This window comes from Sander vitreus, chromosome 14 (genome assembly GCF_031162955.1).
Source record: "Sander vitreus isolate 19-12246 chromosome 14, sanVit1, whole genome shotgun sequence".
Taxonomy (NCBI): domain Eukaryota; kingdom Metazoa; phylum Chordata; class Actinopteri; order Perciformes; family Percidae; genus Sander; species Sander vitreus.
Genome location: NC_135868.1, coordinates 18,500,910 through 18,513,195, shown reverse-complemented (window position 1 = coordinate 18,513,195; position 12,286 = coordinate 18,500,910). Strand labels below are relative to the sequence as shown.

General features: G+C 38.9%; 1 protein-coding gene across 1 annotated transcript; it reads left to right on the top strand.

Annotated features, from left to right (window-relative positions):
* The first annotated feature begins 8,899 nt into the window (after window positions 1-8,899).
* npy (neuropeptide Y) lies at window positions 8,900-11,751 on the top strand. Its single transcript, XM_078267541.1, has 4 exons — window positions 8,900-8,989; window positions 9,292-9,479; window positions 11,170-11,259; window positions 11,405-11,751. Exons 2-4 carry the CDS (start codon window positions 9,292-9,294, stop codon window positions 11,424-11,426), a joined length of 300 nt encoding a protein of 99 aa, XP_078123667.1. The 5' UTR covers window positions 8,900-8,989; the 3' UTR covers window positions 11,427-11,751.
* Window positions 11,752-12,286: the final 535 nt, after the last annotated feature.

The following is a 12,286-nucleotide window of genomic DNA, read 5'->3' as shown; positions in this document are numbered from 1 at the left end:
TTAAACTTTTGAGTTTTCAGGGTAAATACATTGAATTACTAGGTCATACCCAGTTTAACATGTAGTCATCTGTACTATTTAATTCTTCACAGATATATTTGATACCATAACTAACCCATACTTTTATTTTTTTTTTAGCATTGCATTTTCTTTCTTGATACACGCTCCATAAACCGGTCAGTTTACACATCTGAGGTTTGTATGATTGATGTTCTCTTATTGAGAGAAGGCCGCCCACTCACCATGTCACCAAAATAACACCAGAACCATGGAGCTACGTGTTCAGTGATGAGCAGCATTTTTAATTTGCAGATAGATGTACTGTCTGCGATTGATTAATCCCATTCCTCACGGCAGATCAGCAGTGATGAGAGCTGATTTAATCCACGCTGTGAATGGAGATTGAAGGAGGTCATGTTTTCTCCATTGGTAGCCCACTTTCTAACGTCTTTAACTGAGAAATTAAATTAATTTGGATCTAAATGAGAATTTACTCCCACTCAAATGTTTAAACCCTGAGGACGGCAAGTCAAACTGGATCAGCATCTACACTGGTGCTGGCCAGTGCATCTCAGATCACCTGTATCATAATGTAAATATTACCTGAGGGAACTTGGTGTGTGTTTGTTTGTTTGTGTGTGTGTGTGTGTGTGTGTGTGTGTGTGTGTGTGTGTGTGTGTGTGTGTGTGTGTGTGTGTGTGTGTTAGTGAGCTCAACAGGTGGTCTCGAGGAAAAGGAAGTAGGGCTACATCTGAAGGGTGGCATGGATGCACCTGGGTCTCTGCATGCAGCCGGGGGGCTGAAGAGGAAGTAGGGATCCCATCTGAAAGCTGACACTTCAGATTCAGTGTGTATCTGCGATGACCATGGTATCAGGTTGCCACAAGATAAAGTATGTACGCACACATTTACAGCGCATACACACTTTAAACCAATCATGTTCCCCCTTTGCTATACAGAAGAGTTTTGTTGATTCCTAGAATCAAGCATCTTTTAAGAAAAAAACACTTGACCTGTTTTTTTTCTCTTACGGAAAAAAACCCCAATTAATTTAAGAAGGCCTGACACATTAGTCTGGCACAATAACAATTTAGGGAAACTGTCTCTCCATAGCAACCCTGTTGAGGAAGCTACAGGTAATTAACTTTGGCCAGTGGTTGAAGTGAATGACTACTACACTTCCCTTATCCCCATGGAAACCACGCCCTGCTTGACTGACAGATCCGACACTGCAAATCAGGGCACGAGCACAGATGATTAAATTGGCAATTACTGCGCAAGGAAACACTTAATTACCCCAGTGACAGTTACGGTAAGCACACACTGAGACAAAGAACACACTCCCTAATTTCCCCACAGACAGAGAGAGAGGTAACAAAAACTCAGGTGCACATGAGAGACACAACAGACTGACAGTTATTGACAAATCACTTGAAACTTTCAGCCAGAAACTTCCCTTTTCAGAGGGAAAATACAGCTTGACTTAGAATTTCTGAAATGCAAAAAATCTATTGGGCATCTGACCTTTTGCTTTTATTCCCTCGTGGTGATAATGATCACCCAACTCCACCATTCTGATGCATTTTTTTAGGAAAACGCTTTGGCACCACCTGCCCTGCACCAAACAGCAGGCACTTAAGGTTTGCGGCTGGCTAGTGGATGTAGTGAAGCATTTAGCTGTTAAAGAGCCATATCGTTCCCTTAGGAACAGGTGGTGGAGACCTAAAACAGAGCTAAAAGAGAGTAAACGGACACTACTGTTACTCTGTCTACTTGATTTGTAAACAGGCAACAGTTTTCTAGCATGTTTGCGATATCAACTTTAAGAGGTGATGTTTCCCCAAGTGGCAAAAATGAAATCTGTTAGGCTATTGCAGGTAAAAAAAAAGTAGCCTACATATCTGAATGACTCAAAGGTCACATAATGTTTTAGGGCGTCTAATTTACAATACCTTATTAACAGAATAATTAACACAAGCATGATTTATCCCGTGGGAACACAATACTACTTCCAAATGTGAGTAAACATTTGTTTTTATTTTAATAATTATTGTTCACATATAATAATACTGTATATGGACATCCATTGATTTACTTAAGGTCTACTCTACAGTCAGCTTTTTGTGATAGCCAAATTTGAATCAGCATTTCATTAAAAAAATTGACCTCTATGCTATCAACTCAGATTTTTACAGTTTCTGAATATTGTTTTTCCTCCATGTACTGATTATCAGGAGAATCAGCCTGTTTTCTATTTAGAACAGATTTTACTCGAACAAAATACAGCTTGTTCTGTTTCTAAGAAGAACAAAAAAACCATCACAATCTCCTAAAAGCGAAGCACAATCCTATGTATTACTTTGACACATTGGACACATTGGACACATTGGACGTGTGTGTGTGTTGCCTCTCTTTTGTAGTAGAAACAGTGGGAAATTGACAGTACAGCGACTTCATAGAGGCTCTGCTTCGATCCCCTCCGGTGTTGACAGACTCCAGAAGGGGGATGGAGAGTGAGTCGTGAGAAATAGATTTGCTTTTTCAAAAAGCACAGTAATAACAAACAGAATGGGATGTTGTATAACTGGGTTAAATCTCTAGTAATGTTTGACTAACAAAGTGTGTTTAAACACATGCAGCCACACACACCCACTCAAACATATACAGTACATACATTAATGGATTGACTTTGACCAGAAACATATACACACATGGCATACTGTATGTTTGACAGAGGGGAATTAGTGCTAATAATTCTTGTATGTATAAAGCAGTGTTATCTGCGCCACTTAGCATTAAGGCACTTGTAAAGGGTCTATAAGTTGTCATATATTATAAGGACCAAGTCAATAACAAAGGGTCGTAGGGGTTTCATGTTACAGTAAGCCCTGCTGTTATAGATCAAGTTATTATTATGCTTATCAGAAGAGGGGGAAACAATTCATAACACAGTTTCTGTGTACTTAATTTAAGAGCAGCCACAAAAGACAAAACAACCAATAACACCAATCAGATGGATCTCTTAATTACTAGTAAAGACTGAACTTTGTCTCAAGTTTATCAAATTGACATTAGTTAGAATCCAGGTACATTTTAAAAATTACTTCAAAATATTTGAACGACTTATCAATGAAATGTAAGTGCAGAGTTTCACATCACACGGGCGTCACATGTCCCTTAAATGTAAAGCTACAGCCAGCAGCCGGTAAACAGTAAAAAGCTTCTTCACTAAATAAACAAGATACAACATAGTGAACTTTAGTGGTGCTATTAGGAAGATTTTGTTATGTTTGGACAGAGACAGGCTAGCTGTTTCCCCTTTTCCAGTCTTTATGCTAAGCTGAGCTAAGCGGCTGCTGGCTGTAGCTTTACATTTAGCCGACAGACATGAGAGTGGTATGGATTTTTTCATTTAAATCTCGGCAAGAAAGTGACCAGAATTTCCCCCAAAACTATTCACTTAAATGTGCAGTAGGTAAGACTTGTAAAACTAACTTTCCTTCATATTTGCTGAAACTGATGTGCCCTATGTTCCAGTAGAACTACATGAAGCAGGTAATTTAAAAAATAATCTGGCTCCTCTGGCACCACCTACAGCCTGTAGTGCGATTTGCAAAGATCCACAGATCCCTGTATTATTATGGTTAATAATATCCTTCTTGTCTCAAGACTCAGCTTCATTTTTGACCTGGGCTTAATTTAAAGGATCTTAAACACCATACAATTCTGATCAGTATAGTAATACTACATCACTTATGACTTGAACCCTATAAAGCTATTCCTAATTACAATACTGTACTTGTTATTAAAATGTCCCTGTAGTTGCTGCTTAAGTGTAGGAGTGTAGTGTGCTCCTTGTGAGTTCTATGTCCTTGTGTGTAACTGTTTGTGCTCACAGTAATTCAGCATTATGCACTTGAAGAATAACATTAAATCTAGAAATGCCTTTAATTTGCAAAATAAGTGATTGGACACACTCAATGGCTGATTGACAGCCATGTGGAAAATGTGTTCTTTCATGAATGCGGCACCCTCTTGAGAATCCACGCTTTCAACAGCTTTCTAATGCATTAGCCAGACTGCCTAAATCATACATTTACCCTCCATTATCAGGCTCCTCGTCGGTGAAGCCTGCATCTAGCATGGTGTCTAACATGCTGGTAATATTTTTTAACATGGCTGTGCCAGTGGTTATCACACTCGACAGACCTACAGTATGGTAAATAGCTGAAAAAGGGCTGTCAAAAAGGTACTCAGCAGACATTTAATTATTATTATTCATTAAAATACTTATTAAACCACAACAGTGACTTGGGCATTGTGAAGACATTAAAGCCTGTTAAATGAGGTTTTTAAAAGGTGTTTCAGTTTTCTTGTCTTTGTATCACATATTATATAGGTTAAGGTATGCTTTTTAAATCAGAAATGCTGTATTTAGACACTGCATCCGCCATAACCACTAAGGATGGTCAGCAATTCAACACTGATTTTGTAGTTTATAGTAATGTTTACTGGAGGAGGTCACCCATTTTAAATGAAAAAAATAATGCATCCCTATTGCAAGAAATACCTCTAAATTAAAACATAGAAGTTACACAGGTAAAATCAATTAGAGCACTCGTAATAATTTTGATAAACAGCACTTCTATAAGCTTGATTAGCATTTGAATGTTTGAAGTTCAACAAACACGCAGACACACTGACATAACGGTGACACATCTAGACTGTTCTTGCATAGGTCACAACAGTTATTAAAATAAAGTGTAGTGCCCTTTGACATGGTTACAACTTTCATCAGGTTTCCTAATATCAAGACTCAGGACTCTGACCTGCACACCTGAGCCGAACCAACCTGTCACAGCGTGATGGCTAGACCTGTCTGTTCATCTGTCAATCTAAAGACCTTATGATGTCACTCTTGATGTGATATTTGTGCTGTGTTCACCTCAGGAGCAGATGTGGCAGGGACACATTTATACACAGACACACACAGATCACAGAAAACAGCAAGGAACATTGAAAGAAGAGGTAAAGACAGGTACACACTGAGAGTAGATAGGAGCGATAGAAGAACAAATGACAAAGGACATACTTTCTTGTTATTTGCTCATTGAGCAGTTGTCAGTATTGTACTTTTTCTGAACTGAGAGTGGAGAAAAGCTTGTGTTCTCGGAGATGTTATATGGTTCAGTAATTGATAATGAAGGCTGTCAATAAATATCAACATCCCTTAAATATGAACCTAATATAAGGACCTCTTTATTAAAAGCACCTTTGGTTTGAAGCTGCGGCCCATGTAGCCAAACGGGGGTCTGTCGATGCTCCATCTAAGTAATAGTAGTGCTTGCTTACCCAAAGTAACACATTGTCACCATAGCACGATAGCAAAGTAAAAAGTAGCAATTTAGATGTCAGACGTCTGTGTAAAAGAGGTGTAATAGCCAAGAAAGTGCCAAAGCTGTACGAGATGTTGCCTTTTTTCACTTGTCTTCCCAGACCGTTTACATGCAACTGCCTGATAGGGACTGTAAATTTGAAAAGTGTGATTCACAGTGGTGGAAAATTACAGGCCTTTTCATCTTAACAAATCCTGGAGAGAACTTATTGTCCAAGCCAGGAGGCTGATGGAAGGAGGGGAAAACCAATTTGCATTTAAAGAGTTTGCTCTCTTAAGGACTTGTTCTCCATAGAAATGATTTCTGATAACAAGAAATTCTTTTACACAACATTTACCTTAAGGTGCTACATTTCAAGCAGCATATTGTTAAATTAATTGGGGGTATTTTGATTAGCGTAAACAACCGGGACTGTATTGGAGATGATTGGTAACTTTTATATTATTAATAGCATTGATATTATTAGTGCTAATGTTAATAAAAATGAATGACCATATTTCCTCTGAACTCTATTTGCCTTGTCACATCTGCCATTTGTCTTCCTTTGAGCTGGAAGAACGGCACCCTCTTCCTCTTTTGTGCTGCACAAAAATCCCAAAATCTGACCTGGTTGTCAGAGAAATTTTAATTATAGAACATGTTATAAATATTTAATAAATAGAATACTGGCTGAGACTGATATTACCCCAAGCATAGACTTATCCACTGTATGTGCAGTGATAGCTTAACTGAGAATAAAGCTGCAAACAAGCAACGTCTTAGGGAAAAGCATTTTCCAACTGCATGGTCCCACGTTGATTTTGTTGATTATGTTGATTATCTTTTATTACTGTTTGTTGTTTGCATATTTTTAACTCGCTTTCAATACTTTAAAGAGTAAGACCCAACTAGGGCTTCACAGTGTAGGATGCATTGTAGAGGATGAGATGTGCAGAAGCAACACTAGCATGAAGAGTTGTGTTTCTGTGTTCATGATTTGTTTTATTTTTCAAAAGTTTAACTATCTACTATCTACTTCTCTTTCTGACTGTCTAAAGGCTGTTTGGCTCCTGGTGGTAAAGATGCATGCTGTTCAAAAAGCTAAAGACATTTGTCTGTGTGTGTTTCTTAATCCGCTGTGTGAAAAGCATATTTAGTTTGGGATTCAACCACTATGTTGTTAACATTTAGTTCCACCAAAGGTTGAGATCAAGAGCAAGCAAGGGCTATAAGAGTAATGTGAAATTAATTACTTTGGTGAACCCTTTTGAGTCAATGGTGCATTATTTTGCTGTAAGCATTACTGAAAAGGTGAACTTTGACAATGAAGGAATACACAACAGTATTTAGGTGACACTGAGGAGAAGCCCAAAAAAAATTCCCCAACCATTACATTACATTTTATTTCGCTAAAGCTTTTATCCTAAGCGACTTCCAGTAAGTGCATTCTACCATGAAGGTACAAACTCAGAACAGCAAGAATCACATAAACGTACATGAACTTTCAATAAGCCAAACTACAAAGTGCCACATGTAAGTACAACATGCACGTTCAATTTATTTAATTTTTTTATACAACCATCATTTATTAGCCAAGGTGCAGTCGGAAGAGATGTTTTTTAACCTGCGGCAGAAGATATGTAGACTTTCAGCTGTCCTGATGTCAATGGGGAGCTCGTTCCACCATTTAGGAGCCAGGACAGCAAACACCTGCAACAGTTTGTACTGATAACACCAGACATGATCCATGGGTTTAGGTTACTTATGCCAAATTCTGACCCTATCATCAACATAGAAACAAGGTTTTGTCAGGCAATTTTCACTCCATTTAGCCATGCTAGCATCGTGGCTCTTGGGATAACAATGTAGGTTGGACGATCGGCCTTCAACTTTGGTCCAGACTGAAATATCTCAACAACTATTGGATAGAGCGATGATGTTCCAAGAAGATGAATCCTACTGACTTCGGTGATGCTGTGACTTTTACTATAAGTGCCACCAGCAGGTCAGAGTTTTCACTTCAAATCTTAAGATGTCGCCTGTGACCAAAACACCGGAGTTGATGAATTGATCCCTAATGATTATAATGAGTCACTTTAGTCTGATGTTTGAGCAAACATTAACTGACCTCTCGACTTAGTCTACGTGCTTTATACATCTGCTTCATTCACATAGCTATAATATCAGACACTTATGTATAGGAGCAAGCTGTTTGCTTAAAAAAGGTACCTATTGAAGTGAGCCACTGAGTGTGTGTGCATGTGTGTATGTGTGTATCCCCTGAAGAGGACTAGAAGTTCTAATTCCTGCTTGCGATCATCATGATTCTGTCATGACTTTGTGCTCCATGTTCTCTCACTTGTGTCTCATTCCTCATCTCCCTCTTAACATCCTGTGTTATACAAAAAGCCCTTAACACATCCTCTGCGCAGCACTGCTGAAGAATACTGATTTTGATAGATTATATGGCTGCGAACCGGTATACAAAAGGATTATGAATAGGAGGTAAATGAAGCACTTGGTGATACAGTTTCATTTGAAGTGCTATTTGGGTTTTCTTATTAAGTAGGTTTCTTGGAGATTGGGCTCTTCTTTGACTGACGTGTCTTGATATTCATATTTAGGCTTTTTGTTCACGTTGATGTCCCAGTCGCTCTTTCCTGATGGAATGAACTGCAAAACGAAATTGGAATGATTCAGTCGAACAGCGTGTCAAAAAAGGGCTCATGTACTGTACATGTGAGTCTGTTTGAAATCTTTTTATTCCAGATCACCCGAGGCGTCCTCATTGGAGCTTCTTTTGGTGAGGAGGATTAATTTGAAGTGTGCCCACAGTGTCACATTACTGCCAATCTTTTGTGACTTCAGATGGGATTATTGATCCCATTTTGCAGAAGAATCACTACTTGATTGTAAAATAATGTATCACCTTCCTCATAGAGAAGCCTCATAAACACCAAAACATCACACTTTGCACGTGTGTCTCAATCCGTTTGACAGTGTGTTTGAATGCCACAGTTATTAAGAGGGTGTTTATGTGCCAAATGTGTGTGTGCCTGTTTATGTACACACACCTGCATTTGAGACATAAAATATGTTTGTTACATTAACAACACAGTAACTTAGTTTAGTAATATTTCCAAAGGGAATATTGTTAATCAGATGCTTCCCAGTGACTTTTTAGTGAACTTATCAGACTTGCTAATACTGTTATTGTTACTGCAATATCCATGTAACGTTTCTATAGGAACATTAGTCTTATTTGGTTAGTATCCTAACGTGATTGTAGCATTCAAAAAAGGACTTCGTCCCTAATCCCTCTTGACTTATTTGGAAAAATACTTATTAACTCACTATAGTTTTAGTTTGCATTGTTATTTTACGTCATGTAAATTAATTTAAAACTCTTTTTTTAAGCACACTAATGATAGCATCACCAGTGACGTTCACACGAAGAGAGGCAGAGACTCGCGCTAAACGGAGCGCAGCTGTGACGCGTTTTTCTGTAGCGTGTCTGGCGCACACATATAAGACCCAGCGCGCACCAAGCGCCCAGTAGAGCAGAAGGTACGCCTCAGGACAGCCGCAAATCACCCTCTTATCCTCTAGGAAATGTAAGTACCTTGATATTTGATTTACAAAAACCTTGGCTAATATTGTTATGAAACTTAATAAAAGTATGTTGATGATTGTCTGCTGGCTATGCAGCTGCAAAGGTCTTTGTTATATTATCCAATAAAATAATGTTTGGAAGTGATTTAAAAAAAATAAATGTATTCCTCAAGCAATGGCTTCCGTGATAAAGCTTAGGTCAATAAATTGTAACAATTCATTAAAAACGGACATTTAAAGCACAGTGGAAGTATCCAGTGATCTGGCGTTGACTAACACAGTTGTATTGTTTTTGCTCTGTTAGATGCATCCTAACTTGATGAGCTGGCTGGGGACTCTGGGGTTTCTGATGTGGGCGCTGCTCTGCCTGGGCGCCCTGACGGAGGGATACCCGGTGAAACCGGAGAACCCCGGGGATGACGCCCCGGCGGAGGACCTGGCCAAGTATTACTCAGCCCTGAGACACTACATCAACCTCATCACAAGACAGAGGTAGGCGGACTGATTACACCTCTTTGCAAGAATACAGAACAGAAAGAGTATTAACAGAGTTGGAGTTCATTTGATTGCAGGTTTAAACTGGTTACAGGGAATACTTACAATACAATATTTCTTGTTCTCAAACGACTGGATTGGTAATATTTGTCCACTGGCTGCTACCTTATTCTAGTCTGTCCATTTGTATACAGTTGTAACCACTGAGTATAATGAGACGACTGTTTCAGTTAAAACATGCTTGTAAGTTCAGTGATGCTTTAGTATATTCTTACACTTCTCGCATAGCCTTAAATACTACCAATTCCCAGTTCTGCTGAGTAGGAATACAGGATTTTAATTTTGATCATCGTGTCTGTAAGGCTCCACAAACAAAATAATATGTTTGATGTTTCCTAAACATTTGGCATTTTTCTTTATGTTCTTGATATAATCTATAGGCTAACATAAACCTTTCTTGATCCCCAGCGGTAAAATTCAGTTGTTACAGTAGCACAAAGACAGCAATAGTACAGATAATTGAGAAAGTAAAATAATAAATAAGAGGTATATAAAAAACTAAACTAAAATAAGAATAAAACAAAAAATAGAAAAGCTATACAAGAACATATGAAGACAAACATCGCAAGGTAAAGGCACAGTGGTAAAGTCACAGTGGTGATTAATAGCAGCAGAGTCATTAAGTCTATTACCAATGTACCAGACTGATGATTTGATTAAATAATGGCACTTAGTGTTTGTCTCTATTAATATAGAGATGTAATACAACTATAATATAGAATATGATTCAAACTTCAGAACACATTAGCATAATCTAGTGTAAAATGATACATTGTTATGGGATATAATATGTACGTATATGTAAATAGTATAATGTGAAAGGTATTACTATAATATAACAATATGTAGCAGTGGTAAAACATAGAATGGAATAGAAAAGGGTATCAAATATAACAGTATAAAAGACAGTATTGGTGTAGTATAGTATAATATATGAAGTAATATAGTAAGTAATATATAACAGAATATATCAACATATGTAGCAATGTATATATAATAGGTATGTAATCCAACAGGCCAACAGTCCAGCAGAGAAAAAAAATCTGACAATAAAGTGCAAATCAAACAAAGTCCACCTAAAGTTGTGCCTGTTGGAGCTGTCAGTCTGTCTGCAGCTTTTCACATCATGTTACAGAACAGGGAACACCCGCTGCCCAATTACCATCTGCAAAAAAAATAAAAAATAAAAAAAACACCTAAACTGAAATGACTGCCACGGCCGGCATGGTGTGTCCAATCACCCACAGTTTTCAGCTTTCCTCTGAATGTTAGGGGCTTGCATGCTGGCTGCAGGCGATTAGCCACCCAGGGGAACAAGCACGCCGGCACATCTTATCATCTAAGGGAGGGGAAAGGAAATATGACCACCTGCGATGCAACTCCTGTCTGCCCCATGCAGGGTCTCGGTGTGGCAGTGTTCAGTCTTCACTAAGCTTATAATTAGACTTATGACCAAAGGACATGCAGAGTAATAGATTCTGTTATTTATTTCCCTGTGCTCAATTCACCCAAGGTCTCTCTCTGTGATGTTTTTTTCTCATTTGACAGCTGAAAGGTCAAAGCCATTTAAATGTCCATCTGTCTGACTGCCTGTCTGTCTGTCTGCCTGTCTCTTTCTGTATCTCAGGTATGGAAAGAGGTCCAGTCCTGAGATTCTGGACACACTGGTCTCAGAGCTGCTGTTGAAGGAAAGCACAGACACGCTCCCACAGTCAAGGTGTGTGTGTGTGTGTGTGTGTGTGTGTGTGTGTGTGTGTGTGTGTGTGTGTGTGTGTGTGTGTGTAAAAGTGTGAATATAAGAGCTCTACTTGGTTGTAACTCTCACAGGAAGCTGACCTTGTCCTGTGCTTCTTTCTCACCAGATATGACCCATCATTGTGGTGATGCTGTCATCAGAGTTGGCCCCACCTCACTGCTGCCCCGCCGCCACTGACATTCTGGCCCCTACACATCTGTCACTACATACCCTTCTACACCAACAAATGACCACCCTGCTTCTGCCCCTTTTACCTTTACGAGCCGCCACGTATAGTCAACCCCTCCTCCTTATCCATCAGCTATAGTCACAACTGCTTATAGTATGTGCCATAAAATTGTAAATAGTTTATTCAGAGTTATCATCTGTGAAACATAAAAGTAAAGTGGGGGAGGGCATGTTGATGGTATTGTATAATTGTGCTATTAAAGATTAATTGTTTGAAGAAATGTATTTTTTTTTGCATTGTTTGAAATGTTTAAACCAACTGCAAGCAGGGTGCCAATTCACTAAATGTTTTTACAACTGCTCTCCTGACACATCTCACTGTTTACTTGATGTCATCCCGCATGATGAGATCAAGTTTGGACTTGCTGTGCCTCCCAGCTGAAATCAATAACAGTAGCAGGCAGCTAACGTAGCTCAATGACACTGGGTAATGGGACAAAGGTGCATTAAAACTGGTCTAACAAGCATAAATGGTCCAGTAAGGGCTTATATGGTCAGTAAACATCAGTCAATTTGAAGCTGTCAATTGGGTGGCTAATGGCGCTCTCTTGTGGCCATAAGGAATAAGTACCTACTCTGAAACTAAATGAAGGGAGAAATGGCATTTCCAGGAGCATTATTGCAATTACACCAGTGGTTAGCCTACCGCAACCTGACATCAAGTCAGCCCATAGAGCACAAATCAAGCGGTTAAGAGGCACTGCAGACACACAGTCTGCATTGGAAATGAGATAGGCCTACAACCCAAACGACGAAAAAA

Bases quoted from the DNA above. Each gene is read 5' to 3' on its own strand.
- npy (XM_078267541.1), top strand. From the start codon at position 9,292: ATGCATCCTAACTTGATGAGCTGGCTGGGGACTCTGGGGTTTCTGATG. The intron at 9,480-11,169 runs GTAGGCGGACTG...TCTGTATCTCAG, and splicing joins AACCTCATCACAAGACAGAG to GTATGGAAAGAGGTCCAGTC. The intron at 11,260-11,404 runs GTGTGTGTGTGT...CTTTCTCACCAG, and splicing joins GACACGCTCCCACAGTCAAG to ATATGACCCATCATTGTGGT.